General features: G+C 53.6%; 9 protein-coding genes across 9 annotated transcripts; 5 read left to right on the top strand and 4 right to left on the bottom strand.

Moving 5' to 3' along the window:
- Nucleotides 1-128: 128 nt before the first annotated feature.
- M406DRAFT_247643 (uncharacterized protein) lies at nt 129-302 on the top strand (the record flags this gene model as incomplete). The annotated part of the gene is made up of 1 exon (XM_040916475.1): nt 129-302. A coding segment is annotated over one exon (174 nt), but the record flags the coding sequence as incomplete, so codon positions are not given.
- Nucleotides 303-813: 511 nt separating this feature from the next.
- M406DRAFT_320478 (uncharacterized protein) lies at nt 814-1,743 on the bottom strand. Its single transcript, XM_040919390.1, has 2 exons — nt 1,506-1,743; nt 814-1,410 (listed from the first exon to the last, which is right to left on the bottom strand). The coding sequence occupies exons 1-2, from the start codon at nt 1,674-1,676 to the stop codon at nt 958-960; spliced, it is 624 nt and encodes a 207-aa protein (XP_040781660.1). The 5' UTR covers nt 1,677-1,743; the 3' UTR covers nt 814-957.
- Nucleotides 1,744-3,755: 2,012 nt separating this feature from the next.
- M406DRAFT_344295 (uncharacterized protein) lies at nt 3,756-5,627 on the bottom strand. The gene is made up of 3 exons (XM_040921963.1): nt 5,052-5,627; nt 4,154-4,988; nt 3,756-4,114 (listed from the first exon to the last, which is right to left on the bottom strand). The coding sequence occupies exons 1-3, from the start codon at nt 5,115-5,117 to the stop codon at nt 4,023-4,025; spliced, it is 993 nt and encodes a 330-aa protein (XP_040781659.1). The 5' UTR covers nt 5,118-5,627; the 3' UTR covers nt 3,756-4,022.
- A 1,167-nt stretch (nt 5,628-6,794) lies between these two features.
- M406DRAFT_336309 (uncharacterized protein) lies at nt 6,795-9,040 on the bottom strand (the record flags this gene model as incomplete). The annotated part of the gene is made up of 4 exons (XM_040921136.1): nt 6,795-8,296; nt 8,409-8,418; nt 8,456-8,675; nt 8,826-9,040. 4 exons carry the CDS (start codon nt 9,038-9,040, stop codon nt 6,795-6,797), a joined length of 1,947 nt encoding a protein of 648 aa, XP_040781658.1.
- A 1,418-nt stretch (nt 9,041-10,458) lies between these two features.
- M406DRAFT_100967 (putative Yop1) lies at nt 10,459-11,980 on the top strand. Its single transcript, XM_040914931.1, has 6 exons — nt 10,459-10,549; nt 10,717-10,860; nt 10,951-11,166; nt 11,227-11,252; nt 11,321-11,416; nt 11,471-11,980. The coding sequence occupies exons 2-6, from the start codon at nt 10,810-10,812 to the stop codon at nt 11,574-11,576; spliced, it is 495 nt and encodes a 164-aa protein (XP_040782409.1). The 5' UTR covers nt 10,459-10,549; nt 10,717-10,809; the 3' UTR covers nt 11,577-11,980.
- Nucleotides 11,981-12,754: 774 nt separating this feature from the next.
- M406DRAFT_105477 (uncharacterized protein) lies at nt 12,755-14,712 on the top strand (the record flags this gene model as incomplete). The annotated part of the gene is made up of 2 exons (XM_040915150.1): nt 12,755-13,934; nt 14,009-14,712. The coding sequence occupies 2 exons, from the start codon at nt 12,755-12,757 to the stop codon at nt 14,710-14,712; spliced, it is 1,884 nt and encodes a 627-aa protein (XP_040781657.1).
- A 1,556-nt stretch (nt 14,713-16,268) lies between these two features.
- On the bottom strand, nt 16,269-17,915 carry M406DRAFT_285436 (uncharacterized protein; the record flags this gene model as incomplete). Its single annotated transcript, XM_040918617.1, has 2 exons — nt 16,269-17,397; nt 17,464-17,915. 2 exons carry the CDS (start codon nt 17,913-17,915, stop codon nt 16,371-16,373), a joined length of 1,479 nt encoding a protein of 492 aa, XP_040781656.1. The 3' UTR covers nt 16,269-16,370.
- Nucleotides 17,916-21,502: 3,587 nt separating this feature from the next.
- M406DRAFT_96913 (family 8 glycosyltransferase) lies at nt 21,503-25,029 on the top strand. The gene is made up of 11 exons (XM_040926345.1): nt 21,503-21,671; nt 21,870-21,897; nt 21,967-22,073; nt 22,154-22,741; nt 22,841-23,011; nt 23,046-23,085; nt 23,130-23,151; nt 23,204-23,490; nt 23,548-23,762; nt 23,856-24,017; nt 24,093-25,029. The coding sequence occupies exons 1-11, from the start codon at nt 21,636-21,638 to the stop codon at nt 24,516-24,518; spliced, it is 2,082 nt and encodes a 693-aa protein (XP_040781655.1). The 5' UTR covers nt 21,503-21,635; the 3' UTR covers nt 24,519-25,029.
- A 285-nt stretch (nt 25,030-25,314) lies between these two features.
- Nucleotides 25,315-26,666, top strand: M406DRAFT_336304 (uncharacterized protein; the record flags this gene model as incomplete). Its single annotated transcript, XM_040921135.1, has 4 exons — nt 25,315-25,365; nt 25,473-25,538; nt 25,673-25,939; nt 26,160-26,666. 4 exons carry the CDS (start codon nt 25,315-25,317, stop codon nt 26,664-26,666), a joined length of 891 nt encoding a protein of 296 aa, XP_040781654.1.
- Between the last annotated feature and the right edge of the window lie 668 nt (nt 26,667-27,334).

Genomic DNA, 27,334 nt, shown 5'->3' with positions numbered 1-27,334 from the left:
ATGTGGTGAGTTGATGATGATGGGATGGATGGATAATGCTTGCTTTCCTTTTCCTTGTTGACTCATCCCCCCAAAAGATTCTTGCTGCTTTCACCTGTTGACAACTGTCCTCAACCCTTCAGGCAGTATTCTACAAGACCTTCACCAGACCTGTTGCCAAGGTTCTGTTGATGGCAGTGTTTACCTACCAGCTGGCCTATTGGGGCTGGGTAAAGCTAGAACAGGACGAGATCCGTGCTGATCGTGAAGGTTTGCGCCCCCTCCCCCAACCTCTGCCTCTTGCCTTCTTATTTGACTCATGAAAATCAAAAAAGGATGTGCTCTGAATTGACTTCACAGCACAGCCGAGATCGTCGCCCTAGAATCAGCAGTGGCCTGGATGACCAGGGACGACGCCCTCAAGATCCAGACCCTGGGAAACCTCCGCCGCCACGGGATTGACCCGGCCGCTCTGAACCTGGAGCAGTTTGCGGCGCTTGCCAGACAATCTCCAGCTGAGCGGCAGAGGGCGGTGCAGGACCTCACGGAGGCAGTCCAGGCCCGGTTGCGCAGGACGGGCGGTGGCGGGAAGGAGGCGGCGTCCAGCAGGGAACTGAGCGTCGAGGAGTACCAGGAGCGGCTCGCCCAACTAGAGAGGCGGTTCGAACAGGAGTTGTCTAGGGTGCCAGAGGAGCAAGCGCCTGAGCCTTCGAAGGCAGGAGAAAAGGCCTCGTGGTGGCGCTGGAGGTAGAAGGAGGAGCGAGATGTGCTTCCAGACACATAAAGTGGACGGGACGTTTCAGATACCAGTGCTTGGCTTTGTCAGGCCACAATCAGGCAGATTTAATGACTTTTCATGTTGATGAAAACTCTCCTAGTCCATGATGATATTCCGTTCCCTTTCTCTTTATACACACGCACACACACACACACACACCTACCTCCATAGCACGCAACGACAGCCAAATTTCTGTCCTGTCAGAGCCCGCCCATCCTGAAAAGAAAGATGGCCAGCACAGCAGGAGGGACAGCCACGGCCAGAGACCCAATCCCCATCCCCCCTGGCACATCCGCCCGCAGACCCGACCACAGGACACCGGCCACCACGCTCGCCGCAATGGTGGCCAAACAAACCCAGAAGACGACCTCGCGGTTGGGGCCCTCGATGATGTGGATACCCCATGCGTCTGATCCTAGTGTGGCGTCCGTGATGACCCGCGTGCGCCGCTTCTTTGGCAGCCGCGGGAGCCAGTGGTTCCGCAAGGGGCTGATGTCCCCCTCGTCGTGCTCGAGATAGTGGATAAACACCTCCGGCGGCATTGGGGGCGGCTTGATATCGCTCGGTACATAGTCGTACTCGGTCCTGTCCGAAGGGATGCAGTCCTGCTCGCAGATGGAAATGTAGCCGTTGCGGAGGTCCCAGAGCTGAAACTATCATTGGCAATAGTTTTTCTCTTCTTCAGCTGGGGTTGGGAGAGAGAGTGATATGGATGCTGCTGCACCAGGGGCATAGGAAGCATTCTTACCTTCACAAACCTCAAAGTCACCGGCTTCACCAAAGCATGAAACCTCGAGCGGAAGCCCCTAACTTCCAGGTACTTCTCACGCATTTTCAAAAAGGCCTGGGAGTCGGACATGATCTGCGATGTCTCTATCTCGGCGAGAGTCTTATAAATATCTCCGGTATTGACGCACATTGCCAGATAGTTGGGAATCGGTGGACTGTTCACCTGTCCAACACCAGTGTTACCACCAGCGCCAGCGCCACCGCTGGGTACAATATACGTCGGACTTGCTGATCGGCTCATAGTTGCAGAAACCGAGTCTGCCCTGTTGGTGCTATTGCGGCCTCTGCTCGTCCCGCTCGACGCTCCATGAGGATTAGCGAGAGAGCTGCTGTTGCTCGCAGAGCTACGTCCTGACTGTTGCATGACCAGGAGCTCCACGAGCCGCAAGGGTCTCTTGAGGGCCCTCTCCAGCTCGTCGATATCCTTGGTGTCTGACGGAAAATCACCATACAAGGCCGAACCACAGTGCTGGGAGGAGATTCGGTTTCGTCAGTAATGGAAGTGTACCTCGACAAGTTCACAAGGAGAACTCACACAATTCCACTCGATGCGTCTGAACCCAGCCCGGACTTTCGGTCTCCACCATCCAGGCCTCCTGAGAATCTTCCTCCAATACTTAAATACACTTCTGCGACTTGGAAATAACGAGCTGGTCACTTTCCTTGCTGGCGTCAACGGTCCTGGTTCCGGGGCCATGGGTTTTTGCCTCGCATAAGTACATATGAATGGGGAGGGTCTTGTCCTCTCTTCGCGTGCAGCTTTGATAATGGCCATGATCTTCATTGCCGTTGGTGGGAAAGAGATTTTCTTCTTTTCCGGACCCCCCAGGATGCTCACAAATTGATCGGAATCAGCAACAGTACATCGAGCCTCCTCGGTGAGGGTATTCATCGCCACCGCGTGCAATTTCTCGTCTCGATAACCACAGCAATTTTCTACAACCGTAACGGAAAACCCATACCGCCTGGCCGTCAGCGCAGTCGCGTAAACGCTCACATTGGACAAGGCGCCGCAGATGGCCAGTGCCCCCACGGACAGCAGCTCCAACAGACCAGGCAGCTGGTCGGACTGGAACGCCGAGTAGTAGGTTTTGGTCAGCACGTAGTCCTCGGGCGTCTGGGCCTGCCTGATGGCACGAGCGAGCTGCGCACCGGGGTTGCCCCTTTGAACACACGTAGCACCGTTGCTAAGGAAGGCATCCGGATCTTCGATGCCGGCGTGGAGGAAGCCGGGAGCTCCGACTTTGTCGCTAATGCAGACCTGCCTTTTTCCAGCAACGCGGTGGGCCTCGAACTCGCTCCGTATCCAAATGACCACCCCTCCAGAGGCGCGGATTACCTTGGCGAGTTTGATGATATTGTCGACCATCTCAGGCCGCTTTCTGACCGGCAACATGCCGTTTGCGCAGAGGAAATCGTTCTGCAGGTCGAGGGCCAGCAGTGCTGTCCTTGGCGAAGTGCCATGTTGGCCGATGGGTTTCGTTATGAGAGACATGAGCCTGTGAAGAGCACGACATCTGGCGGCTGGAGGTCATCACTCCCAGTTGGCAGGCTGCGAACGCACGATCTGTTAGAATGTTGAAGTTGATGGGCCCGTCAAGCAGGGCTAAGTACTTGTCCAAGAATGGTGTCACTTTGAGGAGGGCAGCGCTGGAGGCTGAGATGGCGTAACGAGGCGCATGTTGAGGTCAGCCTGCAGCTAAATCATCAGGGAAGGGCACGAGGGGTCTGGGCCAATGATGCACACGGATGGGACCGCCGCTTGAGCTGCGTGTCAGATGTGTGAAACAATGAGACACAGAGCTTTAGAAAGTCTGGCCTTTCATTGGCAGAGGCTCGCTGCTGAAGGAGCAAACTTTCCGTAAATTGTTCTTGCACATGGCTGTCCGACCCAGCTCTAAACGGCAGTCGCGAATCTCGTGATGCCTTCAGCATTTTCCCGCTAAATCATTGTACTGTGTAGTTCTCACTGTACGACACTGGATACTTCAATGACGATAAGAAGGCTTCGCAGTGACATGCTCTTCAAGCATCTCGAGCCACTTCCGCCACAGGTTTCCACTGCGCTGAATGAATTCCTCATCGAGCATAGAAATATTTAAATGTTCATTAATGCACTCCTCGAGATCTCGTCACTACCGCTTGCCTGATTTTTCTTCCACTTGCACTTTTACCAAGACTCTTCGCGACGAGACTGAGGGGAGATGGTGATCTGAGAGTGCTGAGCTTTGAAGGGCCATGACAAACTGTATTGCTTGTAAGTCATTGGCAGAAAAGAGCCCCCATAGTATTAAGAAACGTATGATGCCAAAACGTGATGCCCAGTCATGTTTCCCACCAGATAACAGCCTGAAGGGATCCATAGCGCCTTCTCGAGTGGCTCCCTGATCCACCTTTCTGCCCGGCAAGACATAAACGAGATGCCCGAGATTCGAGATCTTTGAGTTGTGTTGACCTGCAGGAAGAAGCAAAGACACTATAGCTTAGAGTCCACCTTACCCTCCTCCTCCTCGTCGCCCTTCTTCTCATCGTCCTTGGACACCTCGCCTCCTGCACTCCCCTTCACATCTACCACATCTACGGCGGCCTGTCCCTCGTCGTCGTCACCACCACCATCGATTCTCTTCAGGATCCACGCCTTGACGTCCTCATAGAACTCCTCCCTGCCCACGTCGGCATGCAGCTGGTGCAGCCATCCCTCGTAGGTCTTGAACGTCTTGTCCTCCACCTGCGTCTGCCGATCAAACCATTTCTTGCTCTCAGGATAGCTCGTCGCGATGTCCTTGTCGCCGTGCCCGATCCACAGGCTCTTCACCTTGGGGCTCAGCTTCAGCTTCCCGCTCGCCAGGTCGGCCGTGCGGTCCAGGAGCCCCGCCAGGCCCTCGAGCGTGCCCGTGTCGTGGCACAGTTCGTCCTCCTGCAGGCTCTGCTGGACGGCCGGGTCGCGTGACAGGTACTCGACGGGGATCGGGTTGGCGAGGTGCATATGAGGAAGGACACGGCCCGCCAGCCGGCCTGCAAAGACTTTGAGCGCGCTGGGCTTCTCCTTGTCGTCAAAGGCCACAAAGGGCGCCTCGAGAAGCCACCCGCGCACGGGCGCCACCACGCTGGCGGCGTACTCAGGCGTGCTCGCCAGCGCCAGCACCTCGCCGCCGCCCATGCTGTGGCCCATGACGAATAGCGGCGTGGAGGCCGTGGGCGGCGCGGGGATGGCCACCTGCGTGATGAAGGCGGCGATGTCGCTGAGGACCTGGCTAGTCGGGCCCGTCAGGCCGCGTTCGGCGGGCCGGCGGACAGAACGGCCCCAGCCTCGCTGGTCGAAGCCGTAAACGGCAATGCCGGAGGAGGCGAGGAAGGGGAAGAAGCCATAGTACCGGCCGAGATGGTCACTGAAGCCGTGGATAAAGACGAGTTTAGCGACGGTAGGCGTAGCATCGTCGGGCTAGGTCGAATGTTAGCAGTGTGTTTGGTGTGTTATACTGGAAAGTAAAGGGGAAGGACTCACGAGCCATGTCTTCCTGTACAGGCGAACGTTCCCAACCTGGAACTCGCCCTCTATCTCTTGAACCATGCCGCAGATGCTTGGCTGATGATGGTGGTGGTGGTGAGCTGGGGCAGACCTCGCCGCCTTCGTTCTTGGAGTTGATAATATAGTGTGGAAGAAATGTAGTCTCCGAGAAGGAGATATATATAAGGAGCACAGCAAGGTAAAGAGAGAGAGACTCGACCTCTTTTAAGAAGGAGTTGGTTTCTTTGGGGACTTGATCTCTAAGTGCTGCTGGTTGAGTTATAAATTCTCGCCTTCGAAGCTCCCACTGCGGCTGTTCTGACCTCCAAAGTGCTGTTGTTGCTGCTGTGCTTGTGCGTTACTCCCAAGTCTCCACTGGAGAAGGGTCCGGCCCGCTCGTTTACTGCACTTGATTTGGCGATGAACTTTCCCCGTGTCTCGACCGCACACAAGATTGATCTGGTTTGCGAGCCCTGGATACCGAGCAGGAGCCCAAAAGCGGCCTCGAGGAGGAAACAATAGGCCAAGGTACTCCAAATAGTACTTGCTTGTCTAAAATAGACAAGTCACAAGCGAGAACAGAGGGCACAGCGAGAAGAAAGTAAAAGAGGGAGACGGACGAGGACTGCTAGGTTTCCCGCCCAGAGCGAGAAGAAGTGAGAAAAGGCACAGCCGCGGCTTACCAACCCCCCCCCCCCTCCTAAGTACCGAGACCCGAGCTCACATGCCTGGCGCCTCTTTGGTTTCATGTACAATAAGGTTCATCAGGCTTTTGTAGATAGACACTACAAATTGATAGACAGAATCTGAGAAATCACTTTTTTTCTGCATATCATATACAACAATAATATTCAGTGGACCAGTACGGTCTTGTATGACGATGAATAATCCTAAACTCGGCAGCATGTCTGTCTCGCATGTCTGTGTCATGCCCTTTTTGACCGCCAATTCACTTGCATCTTATCATTTACCATGTTTGTATACGATCTTCAGCCTCTAACGACCTCTCTTTCGCCTCCTGACCTGCCCAGGTAGCCAAGACCTCTGTCCACTTTCCGCTCTGTAGGTCACTATATATTTGAACAGCCCGCCTCATTTTCTGCGATTCCCGCAGTCCTTTGTCTCTCTCTATACCTTGTCCCGCCAAGCGACCAAGCATAGGAAACCCCAAGCGCAATTGCAGCCATCCACCAGGAATCAGGCACACGGTGCGGTGGCCATCCGAACATGACTCTCATGAAAACAGCAGAAATAATATTACTCTGAGTAGCACGCACAAATGAAGGGCGGTAGGTGGTCTAGCCCACCCAAGATCCTACCTCCGATCCAAAAAGGGGGAATCACAATCCTGTCCATCCAGTTTTCCAGTCCACGTGTAAGCCCAACCAGACCTTGCCCAGAAGTAGATGAGAAGAGGCAAGAAAAGGGGGAGAAGCAGTAGAAGAATCCAATTCTGCCCACCCAAACCAGGTACGAGATGCCCCCCCCCCCTTAGCCTCAGCCGTATACCCAATCGTGTCGCTCGTATACTTCATCAAACATGATGATGAACCTGTGTCCCCGGAACGCCGAAAAAAGAAAGCGAGAAAGCTTCCCTTCACGCGCAGTGGCCGCCAGCATAACGACGATCAAACACCTCTCCCTTCCCCGTTGTGAACTTAAGCCAGAACAAAGACAGAGCAACATACGCCATTACGTCGCCAACAAGAAAAATCATAATACAAATCTTCCAGATTATCGTCACCGCAGCCCACCAGTGACGGTTTGGCCCCCGTCGTGCACCCTCTGACTGTCCATCTGCGAGGTGAACTTGCTCATGGGAGAATCCTCTCCGGACATGCGGAGGCTGATGCCGCTATCATCGTAGTTAGCAGCATGCATGTCGACCACAACATGCTGATTTTCGTTTTGTAGGCTCGGGGTCAGTGGTGCAAGAACTTGCTGCGAATTCTCCATCAACGTCATAATCGGGTCCTCAGGACCACTGCCAGTGCTGAATCGCATTGTTTTTCGCGCCTCCGCGCCCTCTGGTTCGCCCTGGCTCTTTCGTTTCGCTGAGACAATGGCTCGAGTTGTCGTCTGCTGCATGAATCCGCCTTTCTCAGCCAGGAACCAGATCATCTCGTCAATCCAGCACTTCAGACACCACCAGGCGCCAAAACTCTCGGCGCTATTGATGGTTAGATCCCTCATCATGGTCGTACCAATGGCCTGGGTGAACAGAACAATATCTCCTGCAGAGGCGTACGGAAATCGAGAGGACAAGGACTTCAGCAGCTCAACCCAACGATCGAGAAGATTGGACGCCTCAACAGCACCTTCATTGTCGACTTGCTCGGGGTTGCGGTTCCGGATATAGAAGTCACCTTGAACTGTGCAGCCTTCGAGGTCCCATGGAACATCTCTGGGGTCCAGGAGCTCTCTGATCTCTGACACGAGCAGGTAGACAACGTCCTCCATGGCCTCCACTGGCACGGATTGCGCAATCTTCCTGGGCCGCACGTATGTGATGAAGTCAAGATACATCTGAGTTCGATTGGCGTGGTTGTGAAGGAAGTTCGCACTGGCGTGAGCCGTTGTGTTGACTCTCAGTGCTCGATCCAGGAGGTCTGCAAATAAAGCAGCAGGCGCCTCCTTGGCCCTGAGAACGTGGTCCGGCTGACCTTCAAAAGAGGTCCTGATGTGAGAGACAAGCCTTTCGGAAATATTGCGCAAACTCTGAAGTCCAAAGGGGGGGATGACTTGCAGAGCCACCACAGCGACTATATGCATCATGTTCTGGTACATCCGGAGGTCACATTGCTCGATCCACGCCTCGAGGGCCGGATTGACCAGCAACTTCTGGACCGGTACTGTAAGGGTGCCATGAAAAGCGGTGAAGAGATGAAAGAAGTTCTTCTCTTTGCAGAACCGTATGCACTCGATCAAAGAAGTACAATGCGACAAGTAGAGGGCCTCAAGCGACTTCGCAGCGTCAGGGTCGGTGCCTGAAGGCAGATAAGGCTCGATCGGCGGAAGGACCAGGCGTGTTGAAGCAGACGCATCATCGGGTTGTAGATGAAGCTTCTTTGATGTCCTACTGCCGGTCACGCCCAGCTCTGCCACACTGGCAACTGAGGGATGATTGTAGATGGCATGCCGAATATTTCGCCGCTCGTGGCCACGGGGCGTGACATCCCTGGTGTCTGTGGCAGGTCCTTTTTCTGTAGGAGAAGGGGCTACTGGATGCTCCAAACCGGCGGCTGTAGACGGTCGTGTGAGGTTGCTGATGACACGTCAGACCCGGAACGCCATTGATAGTAATGGGGGCTCTCTTACCTCATGTTAAAGCTCTCGGCAAAACTTAGCCTCGACGGGCCGGAGGCTGAGAATTGCGATGGGATCTCATCCACATCGTCCACGTCCACATCGATCAACTCAAAATCGACATAGTGATACTTGGACTCGCCACGTACACCCAGTCGACGCGTCCTGAGGCCGGGATACAGCACTCTGACAAGCTTTCCAAAGCTGGCCGGGTTCAGGACAGCAATCTTTTCATGGGCGCACCGCTTGACGTAACTAGCGTACACACGACTACGCGGCACAGAAGTCTTGCCTTTTCGGCATGCTGATTTGATCCTGGATGTCATGGTCAGTCACGTTGACGAAGAGGATGGTTTGACCAGGACGCAACACTAAAAAGAGATACGACAGTTGACCTTTAGGTCGCATCTCTCTCGTAGAAGACTCGCTTCCAGGTCTAGGCAAGGCATAGCTGGATGCACTTACCACAGCATGGCAAAGAGCTGCCGACTGCGCTCACTACTAGGGCCGCGCTCGTTTCCATGAAGCTCCTTAGCTACATCCTGTAATGCGCGGTGACTATTCCTGTTGAATAGTTCCCGCATCTCTTGATCGTTATTCGTGTTGGACCTGGACCTAGTCGGCGCGCTGCCAATATCAAGTCCCGAGTCTGGTGCGGGACTGTCATTACGATCCATCATCTGGGCTCCCAAGCTGGGGTGTCCGTTAACAGGTAAATAGTCGCTTGGTAGAGACTGACGGCCCATGTGAGATTGAGGCGGTTGTTGATGTTGCAAATGCTGCGGCTGCTGTTGGAAGCGGAACTGGCCCCCCATCCCTCCGTGTACTCCTTGCTCGACAGAAAAATCGCGGGCCTGCTGGACCGGCAGTCCATTGGCGAGGACATACTCGGGAGAAGTTGGTCGCGGGGCGGGGGCTAACTGTCGCAGTTGTCCAGACTGGGGTTGTTGTTGCTGGGGTTGGGGTTGCTGCTGCTGCTGGTGTTGTTGCTGTTGTTGCTGTTGTTGCTGGGCGAGCCATGCGGCAGCGGCATGAAAGGAGGTCATCTCATCTTGTTGTTGGTTTGAGTCGATATTGTTGGGTTGTGTGGTGACGGAGCGCGCTGATGTTGTTGATCCTTCACTGGGCCGCCGACCTGGTGGGGGGAAGCGCGAATACGCTTCTGAAAAACTGTCAGCATCGGCATTAGGCCAGCAGAGAGGCGCGCGATCGAGAATAGATGGCATGACTGTCGGCGCGACCATTGTGGCCACGGGCGACAGCGATGTCGATGTGAGGCAGACGTTGTGAATTAGCAGAGGGGGGGGGGGGGACGTAGAACAAAGCATCATCTTCTTACCTGTCGAGGCCATGGAGCCTGTGAAGAAAACCGATTGGCGTCGAGTGCGCCGTGTTGTGTATGCAGATTGACAGTTAGGTAGCGAATGAAATGGAAGAAATCATAAGTATGAGTGGAGACAGGAAGACTACTGTAAGGCCAAAGAAGAGACGCGGTGATACAAACGGCCTCTCTTTGAAGTGAAGAGTGTCTGGCTGCCAGGTTTGTTTACAGTCTTTTGGCGGTTGGGAAGGAAACGGAACAAATGCAAGGATCGAGTGGCTGACACGGCCTGGGGCATTTGTGTTGATCAATAACAGGGCCACTCACGAATGATATGTCAGGCTTGTCAGGCCTGTGGTGCAAGAAGCTATGTTTGCAAGTCGCTAAATAGCCCTGTATTCCAATCTTATCTGAATACGTTATCAGGGTGGAGCAGACTGCTGACCTAACACAAACAGGTCTAACCAGGCATTCTTCCCGCCCCTTCTCCAATCACCAAGCATAATACTGGCCTACTCCGCAAGCAGTAGTGTTGCCTGAGGCATCAGTCCTATGCTCCGCCTCGAAAGCTGCTAGCATACCGGTCCATCCGTTCCATGTCCACTCCCCCTCTGTTTCCACCCCCTGTTTTGCATGGGGCCCTCTGATGTCAGTGCTGTCCAACCGCTGTGCCTGCAAGTCCAGCACATCAGTCGTCATCGAGCAAAGCTCGTAAAGTTGATCCTTCCAAGCTCTAGACCCTCTTCAGTCAGCTCAGTTGCAAAGCCACCTGTTCCCAAAATTGAAGTCCTTTTCCAGTCCTCCAAGAAATCAAATCCTTTCCCTGTGAATATACCAACTACAGCCACAATTGTGCTCTTCTCAACAGGTCAGTTACACCGTCTGCAAGTAGTCATCTCTTCTGTGCAAGCCCCAGGCACAGCCAGCCCACTGCGTTTCCGGCACCCAGGTCCAAGCTTTGGCCCCGCAGCCCAGTCAGCCTTGACGTTCCAGCTTCTCGAACCCTCCAGACTGACCAACTGTCTTTGCCTTCAGACCTTTCAGCTCTGCCTCCTCTAACCACGACGATAAAGCCCAGAACTACAACCTGTTTCGCATCATTCAGATCAGTTTAACAAATTTGCAACAATGTCTGCTCAGGATAAGGCTCAGCACTATCTGGGTGCTCTCGACAAGGAGGTATGAAGTCATGCGCGCAGTCTTGACTCCCTGAGCTTTTTCCTGCCATGTGTCTGGAAGCTGACCATGAACGCCGCTTATCACCTTTAGCTCTCCAAGTACCCTTCCCTCAACAACATCGAGAAGCAGGCCGGTGTGCCCAAGACTTATGCTGTCATTGGCCTGGTCACCCTCTACTTCTTCTTCATTGTCTTCAACCTCGGCGGTCAGCTCCTGACCAACCTGGCTGGATTTGCTATCCCTGGATACTACTCTCTGGAGGCGCTCTTCACAACTGGCAAGTCTGATGACACCCAGTGGCTTACTGTAAGTGTTTCCGTCGAGCCTGGCTATTTTCGCATTGAGTCCTCACTAAATCTCTCCCAGTACTGGGTTGTGTTCTCTTTTTTCACGTAAGGCCCCCCGATATCGCGAACTTGGACGTCGGTCCGAACATCTCTAACCCTTTGACTCTCTTCAGCGTCCTTGAGAGCCTCCTGAGTGTCGTCTACTGGTTCCCATTCTATTATACATTCAAGTTCATCTTCCTTCTGTGGCTCTCCCTGCCCATGACTAGGTATGATACCCCGACTCTCCCAACAGATGTGGTAATACTGACGGTTGACTACAGGGGTGCTGAAATCATCTTCCGATCCTTCCTGGCGCCCATGCTCGGTCGCTACTTCGGCGGCTCCACCGCCCCTGGCCTGCGCGCCCAGGCCGATAAGACCGAGTAAATGATTTACACGGGACCGCGATAGCCCAAGGGTGTGCGTGACCCTTGCGACAATCAACAGACTTTGGATCGAGACACGGTCTTCGACGCGGTGACCAAAGTACGCCTCGGTATCGGCAGGTACATGCAATGGCCAATAAGTGCTTCATTGCGAGGACCCTTCTCGGGGCTGGCAGTTCCTTGGGACTGTTCTGAAAGGTGACGAGATAGGTGGCGGTGATGTGTGTGGGGAGATGATAGATTGATTGATACAATAGACGGATGGGTTTCCTTTTCCCGTTTGGAAAGGGTCTGCCAGAGACATGATTCACCTCGGACCCTAATTTCCTTGTGCGTGCTCTGGACCAGGAATGTATACCGAATCAAATGGTTATGACATGATCAAATTGAAATGCTCGTGGCTCCATCTTTCATGTGCTTGGTTGGTCCAGACGATCGGAGCGTTGCCATGGCTACACGGACAACAGAATTCATGTGCCGAAAGAGGGCCATGCTCTTGAACGACACTGCATTCCAGCCCTACTTAGTGCGGCTGCAAATACTTTGCCTTCTCATAATCTAGCTGACATGCCCGAGGAATGAGATGCTGACCTGGCACATGGCTGAATACATAGATCGCATTCATGCGGCAGCGGGGGAGGGGGAGGGCCAGATTCCCTTAGTGGTAGGAGATGGGTGGGGTCCCCGGTTACATTAGCCCCAGCTTAAATCCAGTGTGCCAGCACCCGTACTGAGTACCTCCAGTACTGCCACAGCGGGTCGGCCCCGCTGGCGTCCATCGCTGGCTGCCGCTGGTTCAGGGCTCCCGTCTTGCATTGCATGTTAGAGATCCAAAGCAGTGAAACCTAAACTTGCGAGTCCTCCGAACTGCATACTCTTGTTCACCAGAGGAACATTCTCCCCTGCTTCCTCGCCCCCTCCCCCGGTGACCTCGTTGCTTCTCTCAAACAGCATCAATCATTGTTTTTGGAAACCTCAGATGAGGAAGCCCAGTAACTTCTCAAATCACTTATCCGTGCCTGCTACCGTGCCACCAGCGTATCCCGGTTGCCAACGTCGTTCTTTGCGACACATCTTACGCTCTGCCCCTGACAGACACCTCTACCCCACGCATTATCGAAATCCACGAGCAAGCCACCAAAGAGCCGATTGATAGCCCCGTGAGGGCATGTCCTCACCATGCAGCTCTCACCGCTGCAGTCGCGGCTCGCGGCGTCCGTCACCGCCACCGTCCTCCTGATAATCCTCTACCTCTCTCTCTTCAGACCTCAATTCGCCTTAGCAGAAGAGATCAACCATGGCTCGCCTATAATATTCGACGACGAAATTGATCTGGGCTCCCGAGCGGTCAGGGATGCCTTGTATGAGCCCGAGTTCCATGCCTTTGAACGGAGTATATTAGGAAGGGCACCGGTCGTTACTCGGGACACGATCGCATTGACGAACAACGTGCCGACCAAGATGAATCTCAATGCGGGCGACTCCTTAGTCTTTGTGTTCGATAGCTCGCAGCTGTCGAGCAGGCAGGAGAACTGGCCGCTGGAGTTACGTGGGGAGCCTGAAACACCAGCAGGAGAAAAAGAGGCAACAGATGGAGAGGGAACACTGGCAAAGAGGGCATCATCTGCGACGGTCTACTTGTCCGCAAATACATGTTTACAGCCCGCAGGAAACTCGACAACCACGGGAACGCCCCCTCAGTTGACGTTGTACGTGTCGACCTCGACAGACAACACATCACCAGGGCCGTCCGCCGACTCAAGCCAACAGGAGGTTAGGACTTTCCAGAAAGGCGCTGTCATGTTCAACCTGACCACATCCGACAGCGTCTACGTCGGCGTGGCCGCGTCCAACATGTCTAGCAACTTCTCCGGGATCTACAATGTTCAGATAGCCGGCTCTGTGGATGGATGGTACCACAGCTACAACGAGACGAACACAGAGGAGCTCTTCTGGGTGGACAGCGACACCACGTCGGTCCTGCTGATGACACAAAACCTGACGACCAGCCGGAACCACGAGGTGGAGCAGGAGGTTATGGCCAGCCGGCCGTATGTCATGTTTGCGCAGAACGACATCAACCCGTCTATCAAGGGCCTAGAGAACTCGTACTGCGGCCTCAACAATAATGCCCAGATCGCGGCGGTTAGAAACGGCCAGACCACATCGCAAGTGACGACGGGAATGACAAAGAGGGGCGCGGGCGGGTACCCGAAGCAGCAGTTCTACTTCAGTGGGCTGAACTCAAGCTCCAAGTACGTCGGCATCCTGGCGAGGAATGTGGACAATTCCAGTGATACCAATGTTGTCGGAGGTGGTGGCTCAGTCTATCGGACCACGCAATTTGAGACCAAGTCGAGTGAGTTTCTGGATGTATCTCCAAGGTACTTAGGTATATGGTTACTTGTCAGCGTGCTAACATTTGAGTCCCAGGCTATGGCAACTGCGCTCTGATTTTCAACCTCACATTCTGCGACCAAGTCGCCTATGCCGTGCCCAGCAACAACCAGACATTTCCTACCACGTCTGCCCTAGGCGCGTTCTACGATGATTACGCCCAATCTCTCTACGACGGCTTCAACAAGTCCATGACAATGATCCCCTGCGAGGCCGAGGACACACAGCAGTATTCCCTGGTCCGCAACTGCAGCACCTGCCGCGCAGCCTACAAGGACTGGCTATGCTCTGTGACCATCCCTCGCTGCGAGGACTTCACTTCGACCGAGACCTTCCTGCAGCCGCGTGCTATGAACTCCACCTTCCCGGACGGTAGCTCCCTCCCCCAGGACCTGCTGCTCCAGTACTCCCAGTTCACCCACCAGTTGAGCTATCTGACCAGCCGAAACCCTCTGATCGACACCGAGGTCAAGCCCGGCCCGTACAAGGAGGTTCTGCCGTGCGAGGAGCTGTGCTACGACCTCGTGCAGAGCTGCCCGGCCTCATTGGGATTTACCTGTCCAAGGCCATGGAATGTGGGGTTCAACACAAGCTACGGCACGAGGCTGGGTAGCAACGACGGGAACATCACCTGCAATTACCCTGGCTCGTTCCATTTCTACTCGGGTGCGAGCATGTTGACTGCAAGCTGGCTGCTGGCCACCGGAGTGACCTTGCTGGCCGTAGTTGCTGTTTGGTAGTGCGGAAATCGCGGCAGACAGAGTTGCGGTCGGGCATGTCACTTGGGTGTTTGTTTTTGCATCTGGATGCTTGTTTTGATCTTGTTTTCTTCCTTTTTTTGAGTTTTGCCTCCAGGGAGAGAGGTCGAGAGACTTAGGGTTCTGCGTCGGCGTTACGGATCGATGCTTATTTCTTTCTTCATTTTTTTCGATCAAAATTCGATTCTACGGGCATAGAATCGCGGTGTGTGTGGCACTTAATCAATTATTTGATCGATTCCGTCTCCGGTGTATCTCAAACTTAAGTAGCTTATTATATATAGAAAGAGAGGAAAGAAAATAAAAGCCGGGGCGGGGGGAACATCAAGGGTGACTGGGTGCCTCACTTGTGTCACTTTAATGCCATTTGGGATGTTACTCCAACACAGATAGCGTATTTTCATGACAATACTCGTCATCAAGCAGAGTGTATTTGAGTCACTTGCATATAATTGCAGCGAATTTGCCATTTGACCATTTTTTGAGAACCCTCTGCTTGTCTCCTCCATGAAATTGTTCATGTTTCCATTCTCACAGGCTGAACCCCTGCATGAGATGATAACATTGCAGAGATGGCTGGTGTATCACTAGAACATTGTGCTGGATAAATATTATGTACATCCCTTTATCCTCTTCTACACATTAGCGCTTGGTAAATGACATTTCTTGGGCATGTACAAGCAAACCCATACGGACGAAGGTTTTCGAATAGTGTGAGACGCACCGGGAGTTACTTGGATGGGAATCACATATTCTATTCCTTTTCTGCTTGCTGTTAAATTGAGTTGATACACCTAGCAATGCTTCATCCTTCTGTAAAACCTAACTTGACCTCTTGATGCATTCTGTTTTGCAAATAACCAGCTTTCCAACATGCTGATTCGAAATACTTGTTTTCTTCGACCACCGAACCTTGCAGGTAGTTTTGCATACCAAACATGCTTATGAGTACCTGAGCAGGTAGGTGCTGAACCCTCCTGCCCATCAATTATTGATTTTGGATCAAAGCCAGACAAGTGAAGAGTGGTTGATAGAAGAAAGAATAGGAGGTGATAGAAAATCTGGTTTGGCAAGGATCAGAGGCGAATAAACACCTCGAACGATCTGCACCAGAGGATAGACCGCCACTCCGGCATTGCAACAGGCTCGCCACGAGGTCATCTTGAAGAGCAAGACTAAGTGGCCGTGGATGCGGCCGTCGGTGAAGAGCTACAGGCAGTTCTGGATGTGACTTCTACCTGTCAGTCGTCTGTCCCATAAGGCACTCTCAACTAATGAGTCACTATTTCAAAGCCACAAAGACGGTTCATGGGAGGAGTTGGGGGGGGGGGGGGATGGTGGGGAGCTCAGGGTCCAGACAACCCCCTCAAAGAGCGCTCGGTATTATCGCAGCCTTTTACTGAAATGCATCCTGAGGAGCCACGCGCGCAGAAGGATTCCCCGGACTAGTCGCATCCAGTTTTCTAGATCGCGTCGAACCTTCACTGGGCAGCGGTTCCATTCCCAAGCTGCCAAGGTGCCGAGCGGGATGTGTAGCTATATGTACTCATGTATTCTATCGCCATGTTCTGGATGTAGTGCGTGTACTGAACTTAACCTGACTATGGAAGATTCTGTGGTGAATATGCATACTCCACGTCTCATAGATCCTTCTTCCAAGCATGCTCCGGCTTGTGCGTCGTCTCATAGTCCACATGGACGTAGGCTCTCTCGATATCCGGCAGGCTCTCCAACTTGAACTGCAGGTCCTCGGCGACATCGTGCGTGTCCCTCAGCGTGTCGTCCGGGTCCATGACCACGTCCACCTCGGCGATCAGCCTCGGGCCCGAGTGGTATACACGTACGGTGTCGATCTGCTTGATGGCAGGACTATGAGTGCAACACACGTACGTGATGAGCTGCTGGGTCTCGACGGAGGCGACAACGCCAACCAGGAGAAGAAATTCCGTGAAGGCTGTCCGCAGCCAGATCGTAGACACGATGAGTGAGATGAGGATGGACCCCATGGGGTCGATCCACCACGCGAGCTTAGCACCGCCAACGGAGGTCAGAATACCAAAACCGTTGATGAGAAGATCATTGCGGTGATCCTGCCAGAGGATGAAGACCTGCGAGTACTTGTCCTTAAGCATCCAGGTGTAGAGGAACAGCGCAAGCTTGGTGCAGAAGGCGACACAGACGGCGATGACCGAGGGGAGGTGGAATGTGTTGGTGCCGCCCTCGCCCTCGCGGCTCACGAGCTCCTTGCAGGAGAAGGCGATCAGTATAAGAGACACCGAGGTCATGAGGAAACAAAAGACGATATTGCCAATGGTCTCGAGGCGGGCCTTGCCAGAGGGGAACCGCGAAGGGTCGACACGCCTGACAGCGCGGTTGGACACGATGAGGGTAACATTGGACATGGGGTCGAAGATGGCATCGGCCATGGTGGTAAAGAGGGAGAGAGAGCTGGACGTGATGGCGCCGTAGAGCTGGAGGCCACAGAGGATTATGTTGGCGGCGAAGGAGCCCCACACCGCGATCTTGTACTTGAGGTGGTCCTCACCTTCCTCCTGCTTGGCGTCGGCGACATGTTCCTCGACGGGCTTCAAGAGCCGCTCGATCGTTTCGTTCTGGCGGTTGTAGAAGCCTTGCACCCTGTGGAACTGGACCTTTTTCTGCCCAAAGCTGGGGAGCAAGCGCATCTTGCGGCTCTGCCCCTGCTGGACGCTGGCCGCTGGCGAGGACGTGGACTTTGCAACGGTACCATCGCTGTCCTGCTGCTGCTGCTGCTGCCGTTGCGAAGAGGCTGGCCGGCCATCACGTTTCCTGGACATGTTGGCCTTGATCCGCTCCAGTTCCTCCTCAGTCTTGTATCCTTTTGAAAGCCCGAAAGGATCGCTCTCGACAGAAACACGGGGAAGCTTGCCATCGGTCTTCTGGCTCTCGACGTCGGGCTCCTGCGGGGAGGGCATGTGGCGGGCGTGGGTGGTGTTGTCCAGGCCATCGTGGCCCTTCACCTCCTCAGCGTCAAGGGCGGTACTACTGGCAGCCGCATTGTCGTCGGAATGGATCGACCGTATGGCGGACATGGAGATGTTGTGACTGTTATTGTGTCGAGAGTTGTGGGAGGCGTGAGAAGAATGCTGGTGGAGGTGGAAGGGGGAAGGGTGGTGGGTAATGCTTCTAGATAGGTCGGGCTCCATGGCGCGCGTCTTTCTGATATGGATCTGACACCTCGAATGGGTCTTCTGATGGATTGACGGGTGATCAGTGATGTTGGGGGCCAATTGGACGAGCCAGATACTGCAGCCGTGGTGTAGTAGGAGTGTCGGTGCGAGGCGACTGAGCGTACATTCCCCGGGAAAAGGGGGCGGTCGAATAGCGGGATTGTTGAAAAGAGGAGGCGCTATGTGAAGTGATAAGGAGGGGGAGGCTTGCCCCGAAATACTTTTGTTGGATGTGCGTATGAGTAAGCAGAGCACGGGCTGCCAAGGTGGGAAAGGGGGCCAGGAAATTTGTGTGTCAGTTACCTTTTTCTATTTCTCTTTACTTCTCTTTCCAGCTTTCACTTCTCACGGTCAAACTGAAAAGGAATGAGAATCGAGGAGTGATGAGTGTGGAAATTTGTCGTTTTATACCTCGACCTCAAATGTCTCAGCCAACAAAAACGTCGAGATCGGAAACGTGTTGTCCTCAGTAGCATTGTTCCTTGAATGATCTCCCCCGCGATGCGATTCTTGCTTCAAGACCCAGCAAGGGCCCAGGAAAGAGGCCACCAACACCCAAGAACGAACTGGTCTGCAAGTGCCGTCTTGTTCGTCGACTTGAGGTTTCGGAACGCCACGCTCTACTAGCCGCAGCACAGCCACCCGCCCCATAGCCTCGGTCCCGCTCTCTTCAGGCCTTCGATGGAAGAAAGATCGTCATCGTCTGTGGCCACTTCTAACAGTACGTTGGGGATTATGGCATTCGAGCATGCGCCCTGGCTTTTGACTGGCAGGTCGGGAGGCCTACCTTTTCCTCGTCATGCCAAGAGATGTCGCTACCCGGCAGAGACGTGACTGTGACTGGCCTGGTTAGGGTTCCATGTGAGTTCCACCTCCCGTGGACGTCTTGAGACGAGGCCTCCGACGTTGGGCAATCGAAACGTTTCTTCTACCCATCGTGGAATGTAGAAAGGTCGTTTGTAACGTGGAAATAAGAAAAACTGAGACTGCATGAAACTGGGACCGGACGTTGTTATAAAGTGCTTGAAGCTCATGCACGCCATCCACATTTTCGGGTCAACCCGGAATCCCGCCTGTTTTAACCCGGCTAACAGTCCATCCGAGTTGCAACACAAAATGCACAAAGCCGCTTAGGTTGTTCCGCAGGTTTGATGTTGGAATGAAAAGTTCCATTCTTCTAGCGATTAAAATCCCAATGGCAATTATAAAAGAAACCATTACCTTCTTGCCAGTAATATTAAGAATGCTAGCACAGAGCTCATATATTCGCCAGAGATATACACTGGCATTCCCAAAGCATTGGAAATGCTTCTGAGGTTGGTTACCTTCAGTATAAGAGCTCAGAGAGCCGCTGTATATCACATAGCCCTTACTCTTGATGCCTTCATCCTCTACCCCAGAGTCCAAATCCGAGTATTACAGTACTTCTAGTCCCACTGGAGCCTCTCGCCGGAGGGGGGGGGGGGGACTGGCCTCCCAACAGAAACTTTGAGCAAGAATGATAATGCAGGAGGGAAGACTGAGGTGACACATGAATGTGCTCGTGTAGCGCGTGCCCCGAAGGTCAAATTCTACCTGTATCCAGGCTGGGTATTGATCCTCTGACGATCTAGGAACCAACTTCTGGAGCAACAAAGTGACTCCTCAAGTACTTAGTACCCAGGTAGCCACACCCAAGTCTCTGCCAGACCTGAGCTCTTCACAGAACTGGAACCACGCTCCTATGCCACCATAGGGGAAGCCTGCATTGCATCTGGAGACCTGCTCTTGTCAGTATGCGGATGGAATACTTACGTCCATCTTCTCGTCAACTCGATTGGGGCCTGACTCGAACGACTGCCCGAAGTGCTTGTCTCCCATAATCGCGCCGAGACCTCTTGCATGATGTACGTTTTGGAAGGTTTGCCAGATCTTGTCCTACCGGGTTGATGGTATGCCAATTGGTGGTCTCGGAGAGGGGCCGCAGCATGCTCAGATGACCTGTAGGGATTGCGTCATTGGAGAATAGACCCTAGAAAAGAAGACAGCTAGGCACGTGCCGGGCAAGGGCCAATTTTTCTTATTCTTTTTTGTCTAAGACCTTACCCTTGCATGGCGTAAATCACAACGTGCAAACAAGGGCCTAAACAGTAACGTAGCTAGTAGATTGAAGGAATTTGTTCCGTTCTCTGAGGTGAGTGAGGGGTATTCCAGCGTGTTGATGATAGAAGCCTGAACACGAGGCCAAGAAGGTGGGCATGAGCCGCGGCCCTCCTCCGCCCACGCAAAACATAGATAACCAGTGGTCCACATTATTGCCTGCGATATAAGAGATACAAGCTTACCAGATTGTAGTCTACTCACCAGATGTCAATTCTAGAAACGAATTGGCTGAGCAAACGCACGCGAAAAAATCACAGACAGTTGAGGCTCAAGTGAGCAAAGTCGTGTAATTGCCAAATCAGGAGGCATTAGCAGGGGTGAGGTGAAAGTGTGGGCAGGGATGTGCTTTGTTCAAACCGCCTCCAACAGTCGCCCCTCTCGAACAATGCTTCACGTGGTCGCCTATCGGTGGCGTTGACACCATGTCTGGCAGACTATGGCTCCTCGTCTCCAGGAACGCTGGGTTGAACAGGTCGCAAGCTTCTTTCAAGAGACACGAAACAACATACGACTCATGCCTGGCTATGTAGGCCGTTGTCTGCGCTGCGGATGGACATAGTTGTATCGAGAGCACTCGACGGAGGCAGAGCTGCAGGTCGTCATTGGCGAGATTATCGTCGCATCGCAACAAATTCCCTGCCCCAGTTCAGTATGTATATGCGAATACGGGGCCAACGGTGTGACAAGTACCGTCTTTGCTTCCTCCTCTTCGCGCGCAGGGCGGGATAAAAAACCATGACAACAAGCTGCAAGCAGGCCACCAACGTGTCACAAAACGTGAAGCTGCTCATCTCCGCTTCCGTCACAAAGCAGGAGACCTCCTTCTCCATGAAAGCAAAGAGACATACATGTTATATATAATAACGCAGACTATCATTATATTTTCCCGCGAGGCGCGCCAAGCTAGGCTGTGCTTGACGAAGTTTTTGACGGAAAAAAAAAGAAAACAAAAGATCAGATGGTGGGAGATGAAAAAGTAGACGCACTTACCACCATATCATTCACACTCGAGTGGAGCACAAAAAACTCTTGATCTCATCGTCTCGACATGAGCTGCAAGACAGAATCCGTTGGACTGCATCCGTTTCTGCAGGGCGGGCTGCTGCTGCATGGGTACCTCCAAGCTTGCACTGTAGCGGGACTTGGATGCAGGTATCTCCCCACGCGCCTCCAGATTACTTGGTACCTAGTGCGGAATCCTAGCACGTCCTCTTAGTCCTGGCCCCGGCCTAGCGCCCCTGGACCCCAGGCCTAAAGCTGCCTACGAACCCTGGAGGCCCCGCTTCTCCCCCCCCCCCAACCTTTGAGCACTTGCACCCTCCTTGCGCTAGAACACCCCGGCGCATTCAAGCTTCGACTCTATGGTTGCCCGCGTCAAGCTCATATTGCTCCGTTCTCTCATGACATGACTTGATCTTTTCCCCTCCTTCTCCCACAAAATTGCTACCCACCGAGTGGCCTCTGTACAATACACATAGCATGAGAGCATAGCATTGCGCTTCATTTCTTCTTTTCAGTTTGACTTGTCACGGAACGATCACAAACCCCCACACAATGGCTGCGCAAAGCGGCGAGGACGCCTACGTCACGGTAAGTCACTTTGATGTTGTGGTATGGCTCATGCTGCAGCGTTGAGCCAAAGCCGCCCTCTCACCTCCTATCATTGATTTCTCTTCTCCCCCCTTATGCCAAATGATTCTCGACCCTCGCGATTGCTTGGGCCTTTAAGCAGCAGGCGGCCTAGAAGGACGCAGTATAACTCCAGCTGACCACTGGCCTTCCGAGTAGCTGCTGCTCAGCGACACCTATCTCCCAGGTAAGCCTCATGAACAAGCTTCTTCAAGCTCACTCCCGCGCAGGCGAACAACTACTCATTCTTAGATAGGAGCTCTGGTACTCGCCCACTCTCTACGTGATGCCGGCACAACCAAGAAGCTGGCCGTTATGGTCACTCTGGACACTGTCTCGGCCGAGGTCGTAGAACAACTCAAGGTAGGCTTCTTGACACGCCCCTCGGCCTTTTGTAAGGAATCCGACTTGATGGTCAGATTATGCTAACTTTTGTTTTGCAGAAAGAGTTCGACTATGTTTTACCTGTTCCACGCATACGAAATGCAAAGCCAGCAAACTTGTATCTCATGAACCGCGCCGATCTCCATTCGGCCTTCACCAAGGTCAATCTGTGGAAGCAGACCATGTTTCGGAAGATCGTTTACTTCGATGCCGATATTGTTGCCTACAGGGCTGTCGACGAGCTGTTTGACCTGCCCCAGCCCTTCTCTGCTGCCCCCGACGTTGGCTGGCCCGACATTTTCAATACTGGAGTCATGGTTTTGACCCCAAACCTGGGCGACTACTATGCCCTGACAGCCATGACAGAGCGGGGCATATCTTTTGATGGTGCAGACCAGGGCCTGCTGAATATGCACTTCAAGAACAGCTATAACCGCCTGAGCTTCAGCTACAACGTCACACCATCCGCTCATTATTCGTACGTCCCTGCATATCGGCACTTCCAGTCAAGCATAAATCTGGTTCACTTTATCGGAAGCGAAAAGCCATGGACACAAGGTAGATCGGCGTCGACAGCAGTAGACAGCCCATATGGTGAAATGCTCGGCAGATGGTGGGCTGTCTACGACCGGCACTATAGGCAACCCGTGAGCTCTTCATTCCATTTATTCTCATGTCATCGGTGTGCTGACATTCCGCGGAAGTCTCCTCAATCAAGCCCAGGCCGCGGGTCCCAAGATGGGGAGGGATACAAGGTGCCAGCCATCATCCAGTACTTTGTCAAGGGCGAATTTCAGCCTCCTACGACGACCTACATTGTGCCGACCGGCGAGCCACCGCTTCCCCAAGGTAAACCTGTGAACGGCGGCCTACACCAGGATCAGTCTCAGCAACATCACATTCCCCCTTCCGCCACCGTATTTGAGGGAACAAGAACTGAGACTGGACCAGAGCAGCATTCAGGAGCCACATCGGGGGCGGCCCCTCCGACGTACCATGAGGTGAAGGAGCACAAGTTTGAACCACCCCCTATAGAGTATAGTTGGGACGCTCAGAGGTGAGAGGGAGTGCAGAAGCTTTCTTCCGGCGATTTCTGACTTGATATCTAGACAACCTCCTCCCGCAGATTCCAAACCCGAGGCGATAAACTTCCCTCAGACGCACTACACCATGTCATCTGATCCAGCCCCATGGATTCCTCCTCAGCGGTATCCAAGCCCTCCAAAGAACATGGGGTACGAGATTCCGAAAGAGAAGCGAGGCTCTGCTGAGAAACCCAAGCCGATTTTCCCTTGGGAGTCCCAGCAGCTCAAGCCCACCAGAGTCTTTGCTAATGAGCCTACCCCGTCTGAACCTGAACCTTCTATAACTGAGGGCTCAACGGCTGCAACATCCGGTGAGAGGAGTTTCCCCAGCAGCCACCCTGCAACCATGACTAATTCTCTGATTACAGAAGCGTCCGAGCTGGAGCGCAAGAGTGAACCGACTACGCCTACTACACCGACGATCCATGTAACATCTTCAGACCCTTGGGCTTCCTTTACCCGCGTGAACGCATGGGACGACGACCCAGCAATTGAGAAGTATATTGAGAAGCTACCCCTGTACCGTCGCCATAAAACGCAGGACAGCCAAAGTAGCGTTGTTGGGCAGAAATCGCCTGGCTCAGTAGTTGGAAATACCTCTCCCGGGGGTGATAGTACTGCTCGAAGCCAGAAGGACACGTCTGCCGGGGTCGAATGGCGAAGGCGTGGCTCCAAGCTGACTGACTTCCCAACTGCTGTCGAGCGGCCCAGCCTTCCCGTCACGCCCGCACCTGTCCGCCGCCCCAAGTTTTGGGGGGCGGGTGCTCCTGGAGCTGACGAGGATGACGGCGGAGACCAGCTGCCGGCTGCTACTGGCGTTCCGAGTCAATCCGAATGGGTATGTATGTGTGGGCGGCTACACACGCCTGAAGACTGTCTTTGTGGCCTGGCTAACATGCGGCTCTTTGATCAGGACCCCGTGGCACGACTGCAACTCCTGGCCAAGCAACAATCCGAGCTGCTGCTGAAGAAACTCGGCACTGGCGAGGCCACCGCCGAAGGAAACGAAACTGGAAGATTGGTTGGCATGCAAGGCCATGATATTCCAAAGCGGTCCCTACCATTTGGTTCAGACTCCATTGTGTCGCCGACATATATTGCGCAGTCTGCGCCTGTGCATAGTCCCCAACCGACAAAGCCACCTGGGCTAGGATCTCCGAGGATCTTGACAGAGAACCAAGAAGAGAAGGAAACCACTCCGCAAGCGACCTCGGCCGATCACCCCGCAGAGCCATCTTATCACGGCCCAGGTGCGATGTGGGAGAAGGGGGAGAACTATCCCGGGCATTCAACAGTGCTGCCGCCATCGGAGGAGGACAGGGATGTGCTGGAAACGTGAGCAACATGGACAGCCATGAGCCAACGAGGCCTGGGCAAGCTTCTGATGCCTAACACTTTCCTTTGTGATGAGTTGGTATGATCGTTGTGAGGTCAATCTGGCGGTGCATGGGACGACACTGCGACGATTGGAGTGGCGGCAGGACTGGATCCTGGCGGCATGTGGGCTGGAGACTTTGTATTATGGTGATGAAGCAAGAGCAAATATTCTTGAGCCTACATGGTGTCAGTTATTGAGGGCATGTTGGGAGCCAGTATGGTCTGCGCAGGAGCATAATAATTATGTTGTCGCGGTTGTCGGATTCTTGGTGTGCGATACCCGATTATTTCCTCGGTCATTCCTTTGGAACCCCCTTGTGTGATATGGATGAATTGACTTTTCTTCTGAGCCTCTTTTCATATTTTAGTCTTTGCTTGCTATCTTGTACGCGGACGCGAAATTCGTCTTATACGAAGGTGATGTTGAGATTATATCTGAGCTATTGCCCTCAAAAAAGATCAATCAGCCAGTGCATGAAAACTTTTTTTCTCATCAAAATGAATTCATTGTGTGGTACTTAGGGAGGTGAGGATAATTCTGCCAACCAACGACTTTTGCCCTTGGTACGCGCATATTTATACTGATGAACACTCGTCCCTCACAACCTCCACGCCTCCACTTTTCCCACCTTTGACACAACTTCCTGTCTACGTGAAGCCAAACGCAGAGAATGCAGAGCTGCAGAACCTCACTCATCATCAAATCTTCCCCACCGAAATCTTTGTTCTTCTATTTACAGCAACGCCATCAATCTAGGATGACAAAAGTAGACCACGCAGAGAGGACAGCCCACGAGCCACGCGACCCCGTACGTTCTTGTCGAGTTGGGGGGGGGGGGGGGGAAGACATGAGAAATCTGGAATGACTGAGGAGAATCACCTGCTAATGAATGACGTCCGTGTTGTATCTGTATAGTCGCTGCATAAGACCATTCTGGAGCGCGTGGATGAGATCAACGCCACCATCCGAACATTCCGCCTGGTGATCCCGCCAGCTACTACCGGCGGCATCAGGGTGAGCAGCTCGTTACCAGCCCCCGCATCTCCCTCGTCTGTTTCCATCAGCCGCCCTGACTAACCAAACGTAAAACCCTTCTTACAATCACCCTTTCGCAGTTCCTACCAGGCCAGTGGCTCGACGTCTTTGTCCCCGGGATCTCGAAACCGGGCGGCTTCACAATCACGTCCCCGCCGTCGAGGGCGCAGGGCACGCCGCTGTCCGAGGAGGGCGGCAGTCCCTACCTCGAGCTCGCGGTCCAGAGGTCGCCCGAGAACGCGGTCGCATCCTGGCTGTGGAGGCCGGCGGTGGAGATTGTGTCTTCGGAGATCTGGGTGCGGGTTGGCGGGAGCTTTGTCTGGCCGCCGCCGGGCGTTGTGCCTACGGTACGTCTGTTCTATCTTATCCTTGTTGCGATTGAACTTCTCTTGTCCCAGTGTATACGACCAAACTGTGCTTTCCTGCATGAACTTTGCATTTGGTATCCACAGAAACAGCATCAGCTCTTCACCCAAGTACTCGACAATTTCATTCTCTACACTTCAAGTGCTCAAATCCAACACCCTTCCCCCTCCCTTGGCTGACGCGCGTACACTCCCAACATAGACCCTCCGCAAACTCGTTTTCATAGCCGGCGGTGTCGGAATCAACCCCCTAATGAGCATAATCGCCCACCTCGCCGAGCAGCCTAACAGTTCGCGGCACAGAGTCGAGGTCCTCTACTCGATGCGCGATCCAGGCGAAGGCAGCCGGGATCCTCGCAAGTTGCTCTTTGTGAGTCGTCTCGCGAAGATATTAGGGCAGGCTGGAGAAGGGGACGGACAGGTTCAGGGGCGGTTGACGTTGTTTCTCACCCGCAGAGATGGTGAGGGTGAAGACAGTGGTGGTAGGATTGATGGTGATGATGTCAAGCTGGACGGTCTTGACCTTACTTTTGAGCCCCGGCGGATTACGATCGAGGACATCAAAATGGCTATCGGGGCAGATAGGCGATTCTGTGTCGTCTACGTCTGCGGTCTTCCAGACATGACGGATGAGTATGTCGAGAAGCTGACGTCGCCTGCCGGCATGAGCCTGGAGCCGCACCGGGTTCTTTACGAGAAGTGGTGGTGACACCATTGTATGGACAACATACTGGCCGTGCGACGAGAAAAAGCAGAGTAGACATATCTGAATGATAATCAAGGTCTCGCGATCCACGAGCCGACACTGAAGCGCTTCTTCCTTCTGGTATTCCGACAACTCACACTACTCTCACCACTTGTGTTCCCACATGTCGGCACTGATGACCGCAAGCAGCTCGGACGCCCGCTGCCCTGGCCGAGTCGCACCAACCGTGGGCCTGACGTCTCGTCCATGGTCGATGTCTGCATCGAACCACACTAAATCCAATTGCCAAGTCTGACCTTCACCTCGGGACTGGTGAGCTGCGGGGTCGAGTAGTTCCGACGAGATGCCTCCTCTTCCGGGTTGCGAAAAGGGCGCAGGGGTGACCGACTCTTGCTTCTACGAAGAGTCTTCCAGAGTCGGTCTAGTCGGGGGCTCAGAATACGACGGGGCTGCACAGCCTGAGGAGAGGGCGTGCGCCGGATCCATTCCGACTCCGACAGTCCAAGGTGCGGAAACCTGGAGAAGTCGATGTCCGGATTCTCACTGCTTATATTTGCAGCAGCCTGCTGGTTTTGAGCACGAGTTGTGTGCTCCTCCAGCATATTCCTGGTACGTGCAGAATGGTTGCCTGGTGATAGCATCTCTGGGCCGATTTTTGTTGAGTTGTTCTC

The sequence above is a fragment of the Cryphonectria parasitica genome (assembly GCF_011745365.1).
Source record: "Cryphonectria parasitica EP155 unplaced genomic scaffold M406scaffold_1, whole genome shotgun sequence".
Classification (NCBI taxonomy): Eukaryota; Fungi; Ascomycota; class Sordariomycetes; order Diaporthales; family Cryphonectriaceae; genus Cryphonectria; species Cryphonectria parasitica.
Note: the sequence above shows the minus strand (reverse complement) of the source record. Positions and strands in the feature narration are given on the sequence as shown.